The sequence below is a fragment of the Callorhinchus milii genome, unplaced genomic scaffold (genome assembly GCF_018977255.1).
Source record: "Callorhinchus milii isolate IMCB2004 unplaced genomic scaffold, IMCB_Cmil_1.0 Scaffold6, whole genome shotgun sequence".
NCBI lineage: Eukaryota > Metazoa > Chordata > Chondrichthyes > Chimaeriformes > Callorhinchidae > Callorhinchus > Callorhinchus milii.
Genome location: NW_024704747.1, coordinates 14,772,049 through 14,792,534, shown reverse-complemented (window position 1 = coordinate 14,792,534; position 20,486 = coordinate 14,772,049). Strand labels below are relative to the sequence as shown.

Genomic DNA, 20,486 nt, shown 5'->3' with positions numbered 1-20,486 from the left:
TGAGAGAATTTGGTGAGAGTGGGAATTGCTGCTGTGAGTGTCGTGAGAACTGCTATCGTTAGTACATAACCCAATTTGTTGTTGTTGTTGTTATTCAAGTCTTGTAGTAGTTGTTGTAGTTGTTTTAAGTCTTGTGTTAGTTAAAATTGCTGATACCATTGGTACATTGGTCTTGTGGGGTAACTTTACAGGGAGCAGTTGTAGTCAATTAGGCCTAGCCATTAACAAGTAACTTATTGATTAACTTAACTTATTGATTAATCACTTGATTAGGTGTTAATTCCAAATTACTGCTGAGCAAATCAGAAACGGGTTGCACCCAGAAAGTATAAATAGGAGATAGCTGCGAGAACCCAGAGTGAGCTATGTCCGGAGTGAGGCGAGGCCAGAGTGTGAGGGAATTTGGTGAGAGTGGGAATTAGGTGCAGAGGGGGAAGTGGGGGCAGGCTATATATCTTTGTATCTATATAAAGATTGTGAAGATGGTGTGGCAGGTAAACTGCGAGGTCTGTCACATGTGGGAGTCAATGGAGGGCGCCTTAAGCCCGGGCGACTTCATCTGCCACAAGTGTCTGGAAATCAAGGAGCTTCAGCTGAGAGTAGCTGAGCTGGAAGCCCAGGTGCAAACACTGCGCTCCATCAGGGACAGTGAGAGGTTCCTGGACAGTATGGTGGAGGAGACCCTCACTCCCCTAGGACTCAGCGATAGCAGCCCATCACTGTATAGGAACCATGAGAGAGGGGTACTGGAGCCATCGGGAGGTCAGAGTTCAGGAACAGGACCATTCCCAGAGGAGCCCAACACACAGCCACATGCTAAAAGTGATTGGGTGACGGGGAAAGAAGAGGGCTTGTGCAAGGCAGAGCACCCCCAACAGAGTACCGGTCTAAAATCAGTACTCAGCGTTAGCAATTGAGAGCGTGGAAACCTTCCATGAGGACAGCAGTGAACATTCTGTCCAACAGAACAGGGGCATGGATCACACGGGCAACATTGTACTGATAGGGGATTCAACAGTGCAAGACACTGACAGGATCTTCTGTCATAAGAATTGTGAGGCTAGGATGGTTTGCTGCCTTCCTGGTGCGAGGGTAGTGGACTTTACCCAGCGTGTGGACAAGATTCTTCAGGGGGAAGGAGAATGTCCAGAAGTCGTGGTCCATGTGGGGACCCACGATATTGGGAAGAAGAGGGCTGAGATACTCCAGGGCGAGTATCAAAAGTTGGGGAACAAACTCAAGGCCAGAACATCCAAGGTGGTGATCTCTGGGTTACTCCCGGTGCCTCAGGCAATGGGGCACCATAATGAAAGGATCAGGCGTATGAACGACTGGCTGGAAAAATGGTCCAGAAAAGAAGGTTTCCGTTTTGTGGACAATTGGGACCACTACTGGGGGAGGTGGGATCATTACCTTGCGGATGGGCGGCACTTAAGCAAGGCAGGGGTTAGCTTCCTGGCCAAGAGATTATCGAATGCTGGGGGGCTAATTTAAACTAGTGGCGAGGGGGGATGGGTATCCCAGGATAAACAATAGATTAGGGAATAGAGGAAAAAGACAAGTGGGAAATATAGAGCAGGTACATGTGGACAATTTCCTCAAATGCATGTACCTAAATGCACGTAGCTTAGGGAATAAGGTTGATGAGCTGCAGGTTCAACTGGCCATAGGGGTTACGATGTGGTAGCAGTAACTGAGACATGGCTCAAGCCAGGACAGGAATGGGAGATAAATATTCCAGGGTATAATGTGTTCAGGAAGGATAGAGAAGGAAGAAAGGGTGGAGGGGTGGCAATATTAGTTAAGGATACAATTGTAGCTGTAGAAAGGGACGAGACTCTAGAGGGCCCGACAACAGAATCGATCTGGTTAGAGGTCAGAAATAGGAAAGGAGTGGTTACACTGATAGGGGTTTACTATAGACCACCAGATAGCGGGAAGGAGATAGAAGAGCAGATCTGCAACCAGATCACGGACAGATGTAGGGCGAACAGAGTTGTCATAATGGGGGATTTCAATTATCCCAATATAGATTGGCAAAATAGCAGCGTTAAGGGCAAGGCAGGAGAAAGATTCATCAACTGTGTACAGGAAAATTTTCTTGAGCAGTATGTCTCCAGTCCTACAAGGAAGGAAGCATTGCTGGATCTTGTCCTAGGGAATGAAGTAGGTCAGGTTGAACAAGTTTCGGTAGGGGAGCATCTAGGTAACAGTGACCATAATATTATTAGATTTAGATTACTCATGAACAAGGACAAAGTACAGTCAAGGGTGAAAATGCTTGACTGGAAAAGAGCTAATTTTGATGGGCTAAAGAGGGACCTAGAGTTGGTGGACTGGCAAGTAAGAATGGCAGGTAAAACGACTCATGAGCAATGGAAAATCTTCAAAGATACGATAGCTCAGGGTCTAAATAGATATATTCCCACAAAAGGGAAATGTGCGAGAACCAAGCCAGCCTGGATGACCAGGGATATTCTGTCTAGGATGAAAAAGAAGATGGCGTACGACAATTGGCGGATGCAAGACACTGAGGATAGCAAAGCGCATTATAGAGAATGCAGGAGTGATCTTAAAAGAGCGATAAGACAGGCTAAAAGATCGCATGAGAAGAGGTTAGCGGGTAACATAAAGGGGAATCCTAAAATATTTTATAAGCACATAAAGGAAAAAAGGTTAGTTAAAGGTAGGGTGGGGCCAATCAAAGACAATGACGGCAATCTTGTTGTGGAGGCAGAGGGCGTGGCTGATGTACTGAACGAGTACTTTGCATCTGTCTTCACAACGGAAATGGATGCCCCAAATGCCGCAGTATTGGATGAGAGGGTAGAGGACATAGATCAGATTACTATAGACAGAGAGGAAGTTCTGAAAAGATTGACTGGGCTCAAAATTGATAAGTCACCAGGACCAGATGGGTTTCACCCAAGGTTGCTGTGGGAGATACGGGTTCAAATAGCGGAGGCTTTCGCCATTATATTTCAATCGTCATTGGACACAGGAGTGGTGCCAAGAGACTGGAGAGTGGCTAATGTTACCCCCTTCCACAAAAAGGGGAAGAAAGACAAACCCGGAAATTACAGGTCAGTCAGCCTAACTTCGGTAATAGGAAAACTACTGGAGACCATAATCCGGGACAAAATAAATCTCTACTTAGAGGAACATGAGGTAATTAGAGACAGCCAACATGGATTTGTTAAAGGCAAATCTTGCCTAACAAATCTAATAGAATTTTTTGAAGAGGTGACTGCGAGGGTTGATGAGGGAAATGCGGTGGACATTATTTACATGGATTTTAAAAAGGCTTTTGACACAGTACCGCATAAGAGGTTAATAAAAAAACTGGAGGCCCACGATATTAAGGGGACAGTAGCCGTTTGGATTAGGAACTGGCTGAGTGACAGAGGGTGGTGGTTAATGGGTGTTTCTCGCAATGGAAGGAGGTGTGCAGCGGTGTCCCCCAGAGATCGGTATTGGGAACACTGCTCTTTCTAATATATATTAATGATCTGGACTTGGGCATAGGGAGCACTATTTCCAAGTTTGCAGATGATACCAAGTTAGGTAGGATAGTAAATAGTGAAGAAGATTGTGACGGACTGCAGGCAGACATACACAGAATTGTGGAATGGGCTGACATGTGGCAGATGGATTTCAATGTACATAAGTGCAAGGTGATATACATAGGTAGGAAAAATGATAGGAGGCAATATAGACTTGGTAGCTCAATCTTAAGGGGGGTGAACGTACAGAGAGATCTGGACGTTCAAGTAAGCGATTCATTGAAGGTGGCAGAGCAGGTAGATAGGGCAGAAAAAGGGCATTTGGTGTACTGAGCTTCATTAGTAGGGGCATAGAGTATAAGAGTAGGGAGGTTATGCTTAATCTATACAAAACACTGGTTAGGCCTCAGCTGGAGTACTGCGTCCAGTTCTGCGCACCTTACCTCAGGAAGGACATTAAGGCACTGGAAAGGGTGCAGAGGAGATTCACGAGAGTGATACCAGGAATGGGGAACCTTAGCTATGAGGACAGGCTGGAGAAGTTAGGACTTTTCCCATTAGAGCAGAGAAGGTTACTCGGGGACCTGATAGAGGTCTTCAAGATCATGAAAGGTTTCGACAGGCTAGATAGGGAAAAGCTGTTTCCGCTGGTAGGTGTGTCTGTGACCTATGGTCACAGTCTTAAGATATCTACCAAAAGAAGCAGAGGGGAGGTTAGAAGAATTTTTTTCACTCAGCGAGTTCGAATTTGGAATGATCTGCCCGAAAGGGCAGCTTTTAAGAGAGAACTGGATAGGTATCTGGAGAAGACGGGTTTGCAGGGTTATGGGGAGAAAGCTGGTGAGTGGGGTTAATAAAAGTCAGTTGCTCTGTCAAAGAGCCGGCACAGACTCGATGGGCCGAATGGCCTCCTTCTGTGCCGTAACATTCTATGATTCTATGATATAAGTCCTGGATGAAGACAAATTTCCTACAGTTGAATGTGAACAAGACTGAGGCCCTCCTGATTGGCTCGCGCCAGCGCCTCTGCACCTCAGGCTCCGGCAACATCAACCTCCATGGTTGCACATTACAACTCACCAGACAGTCAGGAACCCAGGTGTCTTGTTCAACCCTCAACTGTCTTTTCTTCCCCACATCCAAGCCTTAACCCGCTCTGCCTTCCTTCACCTCCGTAACATCGCCCAACTCCGCGACTACCTCACCCCTCAGGCCGCTGAAACTCTTGTTCATACCTTCATCACCTCCAGGCTCGACTATGCAAACGCCCTGCTTGTCGGCCTTCCCAACTTCTCCCTCCACAGGCTGCAGATAATCCAGAACTCTGCAGCCCGTGTCCTCTCCTGCACCAAACTCCGTGATCCCATCCCCCCTCATTCTCACCCGACTCCATTGTCTCCCTATCCTTCAGAGGATCCAGTTCAAGATCCTGGTCCTGACCTACATTGCCCTCCATGGCCTCGCCCCACCCTACCTCTGTGACCTCCTAACCCCCTACCAACCCATCCGCTCAATCAGCTCTGGCCTGCTCCACGTGCCCTGATCCACCCGCCCCACCATTGGCGGGAGATCCTTCAGCCACTCTCCTCCCAACCTCTGGAATTCCATCCCCTAATCACTCTGCCTCGCCCCCTCCTTAGTCTCCTTCAAGTTCCACCTCAAAACCCTCCTCTTCAACCATGCCATCAGCCACCCCCCTTCCCCTCCCTTCTCCCTGACCCCAGCTCAGGTCTGAAATGCTGTACACTGTCCAGTGCCTTGGGACGTCCTCCCAATGTGAAAGGTGCTATACAAATGTAATCTTCTTGTTATTGTTGTTTACCGTCCACTTGAATGAGCAATGAGGACCTCAGGTTATTGTTTCTCCCAAAGGATGGCTCCTCTGACAATGCATTCATTGCTCCATAGCACTGAAGTAGAGTGTCAGCCTGGACTGTGAATTCGAAGACCCAAAGTGGGTTACGCAATCATTTCCTGAGTGATGAATGACTCAGACGTTTCTCCACACACAGCCATCACAAAGATAAGCTAAAGGTTTGCCTGGGACCCTTTGTGACTGCCAAGTGCTGATTTCTTTACAGCTAACAGCGCCATCATGTGGAATGATTTGTAGCGGCAGGTGCAACGACCTTTTCACTGTGATTTGGTCCCTTGATTCTACGTGAATGAAGAAACATTGCAAGGTGTCGGCTTGAAATGAGAGCGCAAAGGTTGGTTTAATAGAAACATATTTGAATAATAAAATCTTTGCCGGTTTTACATTTTTTAAAGAGAAGTTTCAGTCCTGACCAGTGCAACTTTCTAATCTCTGGCTCAGGGCAGAGCATAGCCCAACCGTTCCTCTCCTCTGCCTCTCTCTCAATCTGCTGAACATCTCTGTGTGCTCAGCCAGTGTGAAGCACCTGGTTATGTCAGCCTCCCAAAGATCATGTCCTACACTGCACGAGTGACTGTCTGAAGGTTCATTTTAGCTTTTAATAAGTCCTGCCAGAGGTGGTCTGCTGTTACTGCATGTCTAACCCAGTCTGCACTGCGAGTAGTGTTTCAGTTAAAATGTTAACAGACACTCACCGCTGTTGATGGTGCAGGGAACAGGAGGGAGCATCAGCGGAAGAATCCCCTTCATCAAATCCAGACATTCTGCTGATAAAGATTAGAAAGTGTTTAGAAACAGGAACGTGAGAAGGCGACAGGTATGTGTGGGCCACCCTCGTCCCATGTACCAGTACCAGACCTCAGCTGAGAGAATAAGCAGCTTACCTGTGCTACTAGCACAGCTAGAGGCCTGGTTCAATTAGTACTCTCGCCTCTGAGACAGAACAGAAGGCGTAGGCTTCAAGCCCCACATTGAGCCTTGGAACTCACATCACATCATATTGACTATCCTCTTTCTGGCGGGGAGGAGTGGGGTGGCGTGGGGGTGAGAGGTGAGCGGGGTCTCCTTGGAGCTGAATTGGCCCCAAGATGTCATGCTTAAAGGAATGTCGGAATCGAGCCAGCCCTCAGCGGCAGTACCAGCAGTCCGGTTCCTAAGTCAGGTGGGTCCTCCAGAGCACGGCTGATCACAGCACAGCCAGCCTGGCTCATTGGCAGCCCCTGGAAAGGCAGACCAGTCACTGGGGGCTTGGAATCCTCCCACTCGGCTCCTGTAACCCTGAAAGCAAAAGCCCTCCTGGGTAGGGTGGTGCTAGCTGGGAAAGCAGTGGGAAAGCTTACCACACAGCGATATCAATGGCAAATTATGTGGTTTCAGCTGGTTAGACTCCAGCAGTAACCCAACACATACTTTGGGATCTCCAAGCCTTGGCTCTTGCCAACCTCCACCGAATGCTTTCCAAAATTAGGTAAGCAGGATTCTTACAACAATCTATCTCTGGAGTTTCCACATATGGAATTCTCAGTTTGGTTTGTATACTCTTAAGCATGGTGATGGGTTTCCACGTGGTCATTCGCTGACAAAAAAACCCCAACTCACATCGCTCAGGCTGACATTCCATGCAATGCTGGGGGTTGCATCTGCCTTTGCCTGTCAACTTTCAGATGAGACATTAAACCAAGGTCCTATCAGCCACTAGGGGTGTAGAACACCAGCAAGGCAATTCACCCCATACTTCCTTGTGACTCGGGGAAGTCATTCCTGCCTCTTCACAGACTACAATTTGGAAATGTTGTCATTCCTGTGGCCATCTTAAGACTACCCAGAATGGGACAAGCAGAGCACCCACTCATTCATTGTGACTGTACAAAACAATCACCTGTGAACAACCTGTTCCATTTCAAGCTCCAATTTATTTAAAGTCCCACCAGAGCTGAATAATAAAATCCTTGCATTTTGATACAGCGCCTTTCAAGTCAAGTGGACGCCTCAAAGTATTTCACAGAAGTGTAGTGATTGTGTATTTTGCTTTGCAAAACACAACAGCCAATTTTTAGGGTCAAGGGTCTGAACTGTACTAAGGGAGACAAGACAGGAGATTTGTGTTGCATTGAAAGATATTCTGAGCAATCATTTACCACTGGCTGGGTTGGTGCCCCTCCCACTTCTGAGTCAGAGTCTAGGTTCGAGCCCCATGTCGGGACTTTGGACTCAGTCTACGCTGGCAATTCCAAGACAATGCTGGGTGTGTGCTCTTCACATAGGATAATGTGTACTTTACAATGAGGTCAGACACTGAGTAAGGGAGAAGGGAAGGGGGTAAATGGGGAAGGGTTCATAAGCGCGTTAAGAGTAGGTTTTAAGGCACAATAACAAATAGAAAGGGGAAGGTGGAGGGGTAGAGTGAGGGAGTTCCAAAGATCTGGGACGAAGCAGCTGTATATGTAGTTGTGCCCACCAAATGGCGGCACAGACGGGGCAGAGACGTGCAGAAAGCCTGAGATATCTGAGCAGACGGGGCAGACAGAGAAGTAGAAAAGAAGATTTCAAATACCCATCGTTGCACCCTGAGTGAGTTTGAAAGCGAGAGAAGGCGAGGAGATGCAGAAGGTCAGAGGCGGAAATGCGGAGACTTCGGTCAGAGCCACGTTGAGCTGCAAAAAATTGTGGCTCATCCATAACCTGATGGTCTGACAGGAAATAAATAGATCACCAGTACATAGGAAATGACATCCACAGTACAGCAGATGCTCAAAAGTTAGCATTTGTTTTCAGCTTGAGAAGCCAGTTGGTCAGTACCAGAGGCCAGGTGGACTGACCTTACGGTTTTTACAGGTCCATAGGACACCAGCACCATGATGAGGTTGTGCTGTACCAGGGGTGTTAACAGGGTTTCCCTGTGAGCCTCACATTTGATAATAGAGACTATAATGTGGAAACATCTTTAAAAGCTTCACAAGAAACTACCATCAAGTTTACAGATTGTACAGGGTGACCGAAAAGTCGTGATACCATTACAATGTCTAATAAGTCTTAAAGAAATGATGACATTTTTGTTTGGTTTTTAGATACTAGGGTGGATATCACAACTTTTTGGTCACCCAGTAATATACACGTAGTTAAAAACATCTGCCAAAACCAGACCAGGCAAAAACAAATCACCACTGCTCGAGAGTCACAAACCAAACTTGAGTTCCAACCTACGATGGGACATTTGCCTTTGGAGTGGGCAGTTTCCCTCCCTTCATCCCGATTACCTTCGCTCCCGGACCGTACTTGGCGCAGGTTGATAAAAGCTAATAACAATCCTTGCATTTGACACAGCGCTTTTCACATCTTCCAGACGTCTCAATGCCCTTCACGGGGAATAGACGGTGAAGTGAACTGATGGCGCATTTGTGGGCGGGGGGTGGGGGGGGTACAGAACGAGGGGCCAATATTGCTGGAGTCTAACCAGTCGAGACGGACGAAAGGAGGGGCTGGTGATCCTGGAAGTTTGACACTGTAACAACTCGCTACATTTACACCAATTAACCCGGAGCCGCGGACCTGACCTGACCGGCCTCTCACGGCTGATCGGTGGACCTCTCTTCCCCGCAGGAGCTTTGCTGATCTCGTCCCCTCCCGCTCTCTGGGTGGGGGGTGGGGGGAGAGCTGGTGGACCGGGAGCTCCCGATGTAACAGGAGAAAAGCTGTAGGAGAGGAAGAAAATCAACAAAACTGGTCACTATGACAACCGACAGCAGAATATTGACCTCCTCAGCAACAATTATGGTGGTGGTTTCTGGCTGAAGCCTCGGGGGGCGGGGCTGGGGCTGTGGGGGCGGGGCTGGGGCTGTGGGGGCGGGGCTGGGGCTGTGGGGGCGGGGCTGGGGCTGTGGGGGCGGGGCGGGGGGCGGGGCTGTGGGGGCGGGGCTGTGGGGGCGGGGCTGGGGCTGTGGGGCGGAGCTGGGGCTGTGGGGGCGGGCGGGGGCGGGGCTATGGGGGCGGGGCAGCAGCTCCTATTGCCGCGGTTGCTATAGAGGCGAAATGTCTCACAATCCCCCGACAAAACCCCCCCTCTCCCTCCCTCCCCCCCCCCCCTCTCCTCCTCACTTTTTTTAAAAATCAAAAGCAAATTATATATATATATATATATATATATAGGAAATCAGTGTTTCTGCCGTGAGGCGAAAACCGTCCGCTTCTGCCGTGAGTATCACACCCCCCCAGTCCCCTCCCCCAGTCAGTGGGTATCACCCCCCTCGGGTACACCCCTCAGTGGGTATCACCCCCCCAGCTTCACCCCCCCCCCCAGTCAGTGGGTATCACACCCAGTCAGTGGTATCACCCCCCCAGTCAGTGGGTATCACCCCCCCCCAGTCAGTGGGTATCACCCCCCCCCCCAGTCAGTGGGTATCACCTCAGTCAGTGGGTATCACACTCCCCCCCCAGTCAGTGGGTATCACCCCCCCCAGTCAGTGGGTATCACCCCCCCCCCAGTCAGTGGGTATCATCCCCCCAGTCAGTGGGTATCACCTCAGTCAGTGGGTATCATCACTCCCCAGTCAGTGGGTATCATCACCCCCCCCCCAGTCAGTGGGTATCCCCCCAGTCAGTGGGTATCACCCCCAGTCAGTGGGTATCACCCCCCCCCCAGTCAGTGGGTATCACCCCCCCAGTCAGTGGGTATCACCCCCTCCCCCCAGTCAGTGGGTATCACCCCCCCCCAGTCAGTGGGTATCACCCCCCCCCCCCCAGTCAGTGGGTATCACCCCCCCCCCCCGTCAGTGGGTATCACACCCCCCCCAGTCAGTGGGTATCACCCCCCCCCCAGTCAGTGGGTATCACCCCCCCAGTCAGTGGGTATCAACCCCCCCAGTCAGTGGGTATCATCACTCCCCAGTCAGTGGGTATCATCACTCCCCAGTCAGTGGGTATCACTCCCCCACTCAGTGGGTGTCGCTCTCTCCCACCCGCACCCCGAGTCAGTGGGTATCCCTCTCTCGAGGTTTGTTGGGCTAAATGTGCTGTAACAGTCCAACTAATATGGAAAGTGGTACAGAATCTGTATTGAAACCTATGTGTTGCAGTCACTGATATTCACAATGTAAAGGCAAAAAACAGCACTTACAAAACCATTTATTTAGCAATGGAACCTTGACTTAAAACCAATATGTGGCAGATACATCATAATGTTACAATAAACTTCAAACAATGCACTAACAAATGACATATTGATGAAAAATTGCTGTTAGTTCTTAGTCTTACATTTTGGGTGGGGATTTTAGGAGGCAAGATGGATTTTAAATGTACAAAAGCATGAACTAAATTTAACGAACATCCCAAACCAAGCCACAAAGACAGTTCACTTCTCCACGTCTACCAAAAGAACAGAGGGAGCAACAGATTATGCACCAAATATAGCAATGCTATATGGAGTATCAAATCGTGCAGTAATTACTGCTTCCATTTTGTACAAAAGAAATTCCTCAAAAAATCTTGGGAGCATCCCAGGGTCTAGGGAAATGTCATAAAATGTAAGGATTGGGATTTGCCCAGGACTCTCAAAATTGAGCAAGTGATGCTTCAAGATGCAAGCACTGGATAATAATAATAATCCTTGCATTTGATATTATCATGTCTTCGAAACATCTCAAATCACTTCACATAATATACCGTAAAGTGAATTGACTATACGTTTCACGGGCGACAACACCTGGAAATAGAAGGCTGACAGTCTCCTCGTCTGACCCAGATTGTCCACTGTCAACTCAACTGTGCTCATCTCAAACTGAACAAGATCACACCAATGCATCAGTTCAGACTTACCATCTCTCTAAGGTCCAGTTCAGAAGCTTTTTAAAAATCTTTGCAAGTCCTGCACCCAAGACTAGCTGAGTCATCGGCAGGCATCGGAAATCACATTTAAAAACATAACTAACCAAAGCAGCATGATTAGCAGAGACAATCTCCCTTCCTCTCTCAGCCTTCAACACACAAAAGCACGCGCAATAGTGAGTAACCTGTGGATAGGTTGAAACCTATGGTCTGGCTATATTTGATGCACCTGTGTTTCATTCTGATTCATTGAGGTGCACCAGCTAGAGGCAGCCGAGCACAGGTCAGAACCAACCCAGACTAGTTAAACCCAGTGTGCCTCCCTTCCAAAGGGGATCTTCATATGCACCACTTGCCTGTGCATTAGATTGTCACCAATTGGCACACATCATCTTTCCCGCCCACCACCCACCGGCATCTGTATGGATCAATGCTGCCAATCAGAGCTAACTAGTACCTTGTAGAGATTAAAAACTACAGTGCTAGAGAGTACACTATTCCACATTCTCAAATACATTACAGCGAGAGAGGAAAAGGCCCTTTTATTTGAAACCCCCTGCAAACGACATTACTGAATGACAAATAAGATTAAAGATGTGCTCCAAACAGCCAGATTCACATGAATCACAAACACATTATAGATCACTAAGAGACAGCGAGATGAGTAGAACCAAGATGTTTTGTACAGTGGTGATTGGATGCAGTTTGACTCTACTGTTATTTCATACAGTGCAATAACCCAGTGGAGATTGTCTTCTGCAACTTTACTATTAAACAGGGTCCCTTCCCGCACCCCCACCCCCCCAAAAAATAAAGGCCAGCTGGAAGTGGCGAGATTCAATTACTGCAGGATAATAAGCCAGTCTGATAAAACATCCAAACAAATGGCAGATTTTACCTCCCACATAAATTGGGTCAAGTCGGTTTCTGCAAATTGAAGTGTTGGAAATTTTCTTTAATACACTAATTACAGTTGGAAGAGGGGCAGTGGTAGGAGAAGAGGAAATTAAAGCATCAGTTTCCATTTCAGAGAACCCCTCCCCCCACCCGCCCATGTGAGGGGAAAAAGAGAAAAGACCAATCAGCATTGGATACTATGCCTCCATGTTCCAATAGCTCACACAGGGCAAACAGCTAGTTGGGATAAGTTAGCAGAGTTATAGAATACATCTCGAGCCATTATGTTTCGGACAGGAGTAAGTGGATCAAGTCAGAGTCAGAGGGATTACATAGATGCACACGGGAGAAAACCAAGTACTACTTGGCACTTTGTGGACCTTCACAGAGAAATGAAGTAGAGCGGCACATACTTCACAAGGGAAACTCGCGGTCAGAGAGATCCTTCAAAAGCCACCTCAATTCCAACAGTGCTGGTAAAGCAATGCATTTCTTTCTCCAGCGCATAGCTAAGCACCATCAATGAAATGTATCACCTAAGTGAAGAGTGGTCTCAAGTGCATACAATCTAGGAAAATTGTTAAAAAGAATAGTTAACAATTTTAACGTAATCTAATTAAAAAGAAGCGATCAGAATCTAGGTTTTCTCAGTGAGTCCCCATTTTAACTTTAACCCCTTCCTCTCCCCTACCCAAGAAAATCTTTGATCCCTGTCCACTAATTAAATCTTATACATTTTGCAACTGAACAAAAAAATGGTTTCTATGAACCTTCAAGCTGCGGTGGAAATGGATAGGAATAGCTTCCATTTTCAATGTACATAATACACTGGAAACTATGGTGACCCAATCAGAATACAAGAATGTGAAAGCAGTTTGATGAATGAAGAAGTTAGAATAAAACTAGCAATTTAATTTTTGTGGACTGTCAGAGGTAGAATGCAAGGCAGGTTTAAGATCCACTGGATTTGAACTTGTTAGCAATGCAATTTCGCATTCCCCCCACCTTACCCACAACCCTTGTGCAGAAAACCACATCACGACTACAGAATAGTGTGTGTTAACTTTTGTTTTCATTCCAAAGACTGGAGGATTCCATCAGAAATCAGACTTGAAATCCATTTGCCCTGCGCACAGAATAAATCATTCAATCGCACTTTTATAATAATCAGAATTATATGTTTACAAAAGAAAGGTAAGTCATAGTGAAAGGTGCATTTTATATATATTTTTTAAAAAGTGCATAAAACACGCCAACACTCTGAAGGATTGATGCAACTGTCTCACTGCAGCAGTCATTGGAAATGCTTAAATGGCATGCGCAGCCTCAAATCACCACTGTATACGGAATAAACGATCAAACAGCTAGAGCAACTCTACAAGGACTAATTTTCTGGCTACATTAATATTGCGTCTGGCCCTCAGGAGGCCCGCAGTATAAAGCACTAGGGACGGAGTACGAAGCCTTTCTGTAAAGAGGACAGATGTTGCCCATTTGGAACAAAATTAATTTACATTCGGTTACAGTACATTTTATACACAGACAGGGCCTGAGAGCTGTGCTTAAATATTCAAACTTAACAAGCTTTTTATATATTATATATAATTTTAAATTGTTGCTTTGCATACAAATGGAGGCTTTAATACATAAAGGAAACTGTAAACATATAAAAAAATATAAGCATCAACAGAAAGTCTCCGGAATTACCTTCATCTTTAAGCAGATCTGCTCCTCTAACCCAGCCACAGAATGCTGACAGCCATAAGGAGGAGACTGGCCCGAGACTGGACCAAGGCAACCAACTGGTCATAAACTAAAACACAGAACTTTTGTACAATCAAAGCAGCTCACTACATCTGTACTGTGCTATTAACAACTAGCCTGAACACAATTTTCAACTCAAGATTCCAGAGCACTGCATACCTGCTTCGCAAAATTGGCGCAGATTACCTGAAGTTTATAGATCCCTTTTTAATTTGATCACGTTGCTTAGTTACTTTTTTTTGGAACGCCATAAAGCACAGTGTTAGAGCTTTGGTGCTTCTCTCTCTGAGCGAATCATTTTCAGACATTTTCATAGAAATTTCTAAGCTGAAATGAATGAAGTCTATAGTTCAGCTTGATGCTTTGTGCTTATTTCTACTCGCCTGATTTCTAGGTTTCCTTCCTCATTCCTGTTAATCTCCTGGAGTCACATGGTTGAGGATACACTGGATCAAACACTCCACACATTGGGGCAAATACAAACAGACAGGTTGAGAATTGATATCCGAGAATAACAAGATGGCAACAATCTGACTGAACAATACTTAGTACTTCGGCTCTGCTCTTAGTTTATCCCTTGGTGATGACAGGAGTCTTGAAATTCCAACCAGTTATCAATTTTCTCTGTCTCACTATCAGAGGATGGTCCAGTTCAGTTTTGTGCAGAGAGCAGCTGAACGAGTGATATATCAAACATGCAGTTGGTACAGTGCACAATTCCATAAGATTAACACACTCAGAGAGAAGGAATCCAACTGTATGGTTGGCACATGCAGTGTGGCTCTTGCACCCCTCCAGCACTGTGAACATTTTTTACAGCAATGTGAGGATGGGTCTGACACAACCTCAGCTGCAGATCGATGAGTTTTCTGAATTTTAGCTTAAAGTGGTCATTTTTAGTATAAAGCAGTACTAGGGAAAGCACATTCATCCCAAGAGTATTTATAACCAAGTCACAAATTTGCAATAAAAGAACTGTAGAAATTGTGTGAGAGGTGATTTTTTTTAACTTAATGCAACTTAACTTAGTGAATATTACTGTGCTTGTGCTTTAAGAAGCAACTCAACCATAAAGGCTGGGGTGGTGGGGAGAGAAGAGAGAAAAGGGGGAGAAACCAGACAGTAATACCCCACTATTAGGTTTGCAAAGGCTCCCTGACCTTAGCTTATTGACTCACAAGCCATTCCCACAACAATGCAAACAACTGCATGATGCTTTTTAAACGAGGGTGCTTTAAGGACTGGTGTGTGCTTTAATGCTCTGGGAAATCGCCACGGAATGCTACAAGCCGTTGGTGAACAAATTACATTGGGAAGGAGGAAGGATGACAAACGTTCACATTACCAGCTAGTTCTCAACTGCCACAATGTTAGATTTACCCTCTTCTCACAATACCTTCTTCTATCAACCCCTCCACCTACCTTCAACACTTCCCATGTATCACTCTGCTTTACACTGACCTCACCATTAATCCAACCCCTTCGTCTAGTCTCCCTTCTTAAACTTATTTCCTTAAGCTCCAGCTTAGTTCCCTTATCTCATCACTTACATGCTCAACCCTTCAGACTTCCTACAACTCTTTCAAAGAAAACACACACCCTTCCTCCATTTAAATAGGCTTGGGTACAGGGTTTTTCCACCAGCAATCACTGTGCTGATGAAACCATCTTGTTCTCGGTCTTTTCATTTAAACGGGCCATCTTCGGTACGACAACGCCAAGTCCACCAATAACATTGGGGAGGCTCTGGTTCCGCCTCAGGCCCCCCATCAGGCTGCTCCCAGTCCCCATGAACAAGGCAGTCTCCTGCCTGTGCAGGCCACTTCTTGACTCTTCACTCTGCTCCAGAGTCTTGTGCGGATTGACCACTTGGGCAATTCCCATTTTTTTTAGCTTTTTCACCAGATTCAGGCAGCCGGGAGTGGAATCGGCACGGCTCCTCCCAAGCTTCAGGCAGTACACCTCTTGGAGCAAAGTTTCTGCCGGCCGGGATGCCAGGAAGCTGTCCATGGCTCCTCGTGTGTCGAAGGCCAAGGGCGATGGACAAGGCGAGTGAACGGGAGAGTTTGGTGGAGTGCATGGCAGGGCTAGTGTCTTGGGACGAGTGACGGTTCGTGGTTGTTTGGACAGGGGGCACCTGTAAACACTGGCAGATATACCCCGCTCATGCAGCAGCTTAGCCAGGCTGCTGGTGGTGCTAAGAGTGGTCGTCGATTCCCTATTCTTCATGAATGATTCACCAAGGCTCAGGCGACAAGTAACTAGAGGTGAACTTGGAGCGGTGCTCACAATGACAGATGAAGTGCTTCCGCTTGTCACTGTACATGGAGTATACATGGAGCTAAAAATTCACAGAGAGATAAAAGTCAGATGGCAGATAAACAAGGCCACATTCTTTACTTTATACATACTTTTAACTTTTGTGAGCCAAAAGCACCAGTAAACACTCACCCCAATAGCACTTGGTTCAACAACAGCAAAGCTTTCTTGCTCTTGGGCAGGATAGCCTATATGAATTCTCGATCTTCCTAGTGACCTGCACCATGCCTCTAGCTTAGGTATACTGATCCCATCCAGCTATCACGTTTTCTAGGACTTTCAGTTTTATGGGATTTTAATTCCGTTAGATCAGAGTCTAAGACTCTTGTTTTACATGTTCACCCGTCTCTCAGGTCAGTTACTGGGTTTTGGACCAGGTCTGAAATTCACTCAGACTCAGCTCTTCGCTCCTCCAAGGTTAACAATAGTATTAATAATAATACCTGTATTTGATATAATAGCTTATCATGCCATCGAGACATCTCAAAGTCAAAAATGTCAACATAGGACATGGTAAAGTGATGTGACTGTATTTTGTGGATCAATAAAATGACAACCTGGTATAAAATATTCAATAGGGGTTTGAGAAGGAGAAGTTAATAAAACACCAACTGTTCCGCCATTTAAACAGGTAGACAGGACCTTAAATTAATGACTCATCGGAAACGCAGCACTACTGACAATGCAGGGCTCCCCCCAATACAGCACAGAAATGTCAACCTGGACGTGGAGCTTGAACCTACAACCTGGGTTCTGATTGTACTATTTCACCGTCTCCAACTGCAAGTGAGGACAATTGTTGAGAAATACGCGCCACTGATATTTTTGAAAAATACTGAACTTCAACATTTTAAGGAGGTTTTGCTTTCAACATTGTTTCTGAATTGGTCAAAGTCTTAAAACTGATTGATCAGCAGCCCCTGCAACATTCTCCCAGTTTTATTAGAGCTTACTTTCGTCCCACAAAATACAATTAATCCACTTTACTATATATCACCTGACCGCTTTAAGAGACGTTTGACAACGCGATAAGGCGCTAAATCAGATGCAAGGATTATTATTTCTATTACTATCACACAGGATAAATTACTGCAGCTTAAAGTGTTAAAGAAGACTAAACTGCAAGACAGTGTGCAGCTCACCTCATTGTGACCTGAGAGAGGTCAGTGGGGTGAAGGATCCGACAGGTGGTGAAGGTGTAGGTCGAGTTAGTCTGGGAGAGACACTTGCCTGGATTGTGCACTGCAACAAAAGAAAGGGCAAGTTTATAGTGGAGATCATTGCCAACCAAGTTGCAAAGAGCTTTTCTCTAAGGCCCGTTACAGATCACTCCCCAAGCAACCAGATAGAAGTGTTGGGGCCCATACACTGCCCTGTAACCAGCAATATGAACATGAGCAGCAAAAGTGATCAGAGCAGCCAAAGTTTTAACCTATGCTTTCTCCTTCCTCGCCCCCCACCGTCCCCCTACCCCAGAGAACACATCTACGCATGCAGTACATAGACGCCAACCCTCTGCAGCACCACATCCTGCTACTTTGACTTACAAGCATACAAATCTCAAATTCTCACCTCCATTACTATGTATAAATCCAGGGCTCAACACATTCTGGGGCTCAGTATGTAAATGGCTGTTCATTTCAAGACCTTTGAGTAATCCACAGCACAACTCACCAGGTGGTGTGTTGTGTGTGGAAAGGTTTGGCATTGGCAGGAAGGGTGCTGCTGCTGGTTCCATTTCTTTTGGTATCTGCATCTTCTTCTCCTCGGGGGTGGAGGTTTGCTGGGCTTTGAAGATGATTCCTTCCTCATCATCTTCCTCCAGGTCTGAAAGGTGGTAGCCTTCATCCTCCGGCACCAGCTCAAAGCCCTTAGTGAGTACGCCAGGTCGAGGGTCCAAAATGGTGCCCAGGTTAGGCTGCGCTAGCTGTTGCCATTGGTATAAAGTCATGGAGCCTATTAGGGCAAGACATTGAGATATAAGAGCCTGTAGGATTCATCAGATAGTACAGACTGACCCAAAGATCCCATATCCTGCAGGCAACAACAAGTGCTTTGCACTATCAAGGATGTCAAGGATTTGCACCATCACTGTGAAGGCAAGATCACTCCTAATAAATGCAATTCAATCTAATGACTACTTTATTCTGTTAATCACCGCAATGCTTCTAAAATCCTATTGAGGCTGGATATTCAAATAATGATCCGAGCATTTGAGGTCATGCCTATAACATTGAAGCATCTTGAAGTGCCTCAGAGAGAATAGCTGTCAAAATAGTGACTATTTTTAGGCAAATGCAGCAGCTAAATGCAGAGTCAACACCAACAACAACAGGATTACATTTGTATAGCGTCTTTCACGTCGGGAGGATGTCCCAAGGCGCTGAGTCCCACAAACTGTTCATGAAATGAATGAGCAATTTTACCTGACTGATTGTTAGTCACTGGGAGAAGCACTTTTCCTTTTGAATAGTGCCAAGGGATCATCAACTTCCACCTGAACAAGCAGACGGGTCGTTGGGTTAACAGCACTTGAGAATCTTGCTGCAAGCAAGATGGTTCCCATATTGGCTTAAAAATAGTCACTGCACTTGACAACAATTACCTCTGAAGTGTTTGTGGTGTTCTGAGGATTATTATCGATTATAAGAGGGAATGGGGACAAAAATCGAAATCAAAATTACCTTCTATCGGTTTGACAATCTGCAGTTTCTCGGGGAAGAATGTTCGGAAACAACTAGAAGTTCCCGAAAAGCACGACATCTCCGAAAGATCTGTGTGATTAGTGCTCCCGGACAAAATGCTCTCCACTGGTGTGCTACAGCCACTTCTTTCCTGTTTCTCCGCCAGCGCCTTCAGCCTTCGATCCTGCTCATCTTCAAAGAATCGCTTTTCGCTGAGGTAATTCTCCTCCCGCAGAGAAAGTCGGCGCAAAGCTGTGGCCAGATCATTTCCACCAGGAGTGCCAGGCTGTCCGAATCTGGGAAGGTTACTACAGAAATGAGAGGGTAGAGGAAAAAAGAGGAATGAGCAAGAAACATCTGGTCCAAGTCTATCTGGTTACATATACAAACTTGTCAACCAAACTAACAAACTTTGTAACATCTGAGACACAATATCCTTCACTCAGTTAAGACAATTTCACAGGTTACCAAAAGAGGATAATCAGGGTGTCCAAATATATTAACTGTTTAAGTTAAGACAAGAGCAGTAATAGCTCAAACCCAGGCAAGTGAGATGAAGAAACACAGGTCACTAGGAGAGTATTAAGACAATAAGATAGGTCAACTCAGTAAAGAAACCTTTGTGATCCACATTACTGAAGTCTAATTAGCAGCAAATTACAACGGATCTGTAATAATGATAATGGGTCAGGATTCCTTCTGGTAACTCGAAGTATTTGAGACTCAGAATTAGCAGAAAAGAACGGAGCTTGGGACTGCTGCAATTTAGACATAAAACATACACACACGCATGCCCACACCACCAGTGAAGTTCTTGCACAGAAATGTTGTTCACATACCAGTGCAAATCTGCTTCACTTCCTGAACTATTCCTCGATCGTGTGCCTGTTTGTCCCACAACACATTGATGCGGTTTAGCAGTCAGGAAGGCAGATGCGCAACCAGATCCGGGTATAGACCCCAGAGGGCACCCTGGTGCCCGGGCTCGCACGGTTTCATTCACGCTCTTGACGATGTTGAAGACGCGTTTCTGCTGGTTCCTAAAATAAGGATGCAAACAGAATAGAAGAAAATGAGTACATTGAAAAATTAAGATTATAGAGATAGACCTTTTATGTGGTGAAATTTCACAGTCAGTAAGCACCATGATAGGTGCGCTTATAACAGGAATTTCTGACCCTTGGCAACAACATGTGTTTATATAGCGCCCTTCAACCGGGGTAGTGCCCTGGAGCACTTATCCCCAATAATAAAAGCCATTGTCTAAAACCCAGCCAGAGTACTAGAGAGTCCCAGATTTGACCCCAAGTTTATACTAAGCTGATGAATTTTAGCTAGATACTGGAAGAATTGTAGGAAGGGTTGGTCTCCGCTCTGGATCAGCAGTAATAATCCCTCCAAAAAACAAAACAATAATAAATTGGTCATTTTCAATCCACGACTGTTTGTGGGACACTGCTGTGTGCAATTGGCTGCCGTGTTTCGCCTACAAATATATGGTCAATTCACTTTACAGGATATTCTGTGAAGGGCTTTGAGACGTCTAGAAGACGTGAAAAGCGCTATAACAAATGCAAGGATTATTATTATTATTTATTATCCAGCGCTGGCATCAATCTGGCT

General features: G+C 46.0%; 1 protein-coding gene across 4 annotated transcripts in view; it reads right to left on the bottom strand.

The window, feature by feature from the left end:
- Positions 1-10,484: 10,484 nt before the first annotated feature.
- trak2 (trafficking protein, kinesin binding 2) overlaps positions 10,485-20,486 on the bottom strand; it is a 29,103-nt gene continuing 19,101 nt past the window's right edge. For 2 of the 4 annotated variants that reach the window (XM_007890689.2, XM_007890690.2), the window contains 5 exons: positions 19,703-19,903; positions 18,864-19,171; positions 17,752-18,135; positions 17,322-17,421; positions 10,485-16,201 (listed from right to left, as the gene is read on the bottom strand). In XM_007890689.2, the coding sequence (XP_007888880.2) occupies positions 15,508-16,201; positions 17,322-17,421; positions 17,752-18,135; positions 18,864-19,171; positions 19,703-19,903 (1,687 nt within the window). In that variant the 3' untranslated portion in view covers positions 10,485-15,507. The remainder of the gene's footprint in view (positions 16,202-17,321; positions 17,422-17,751; positions 18,136-18,863; positions 19,172-19,702; positions 19,904-20,486) is intronic. The other 2 variants (XM_007890691.2, XM_007890693.2) reach the window with 1 other exon arrangement.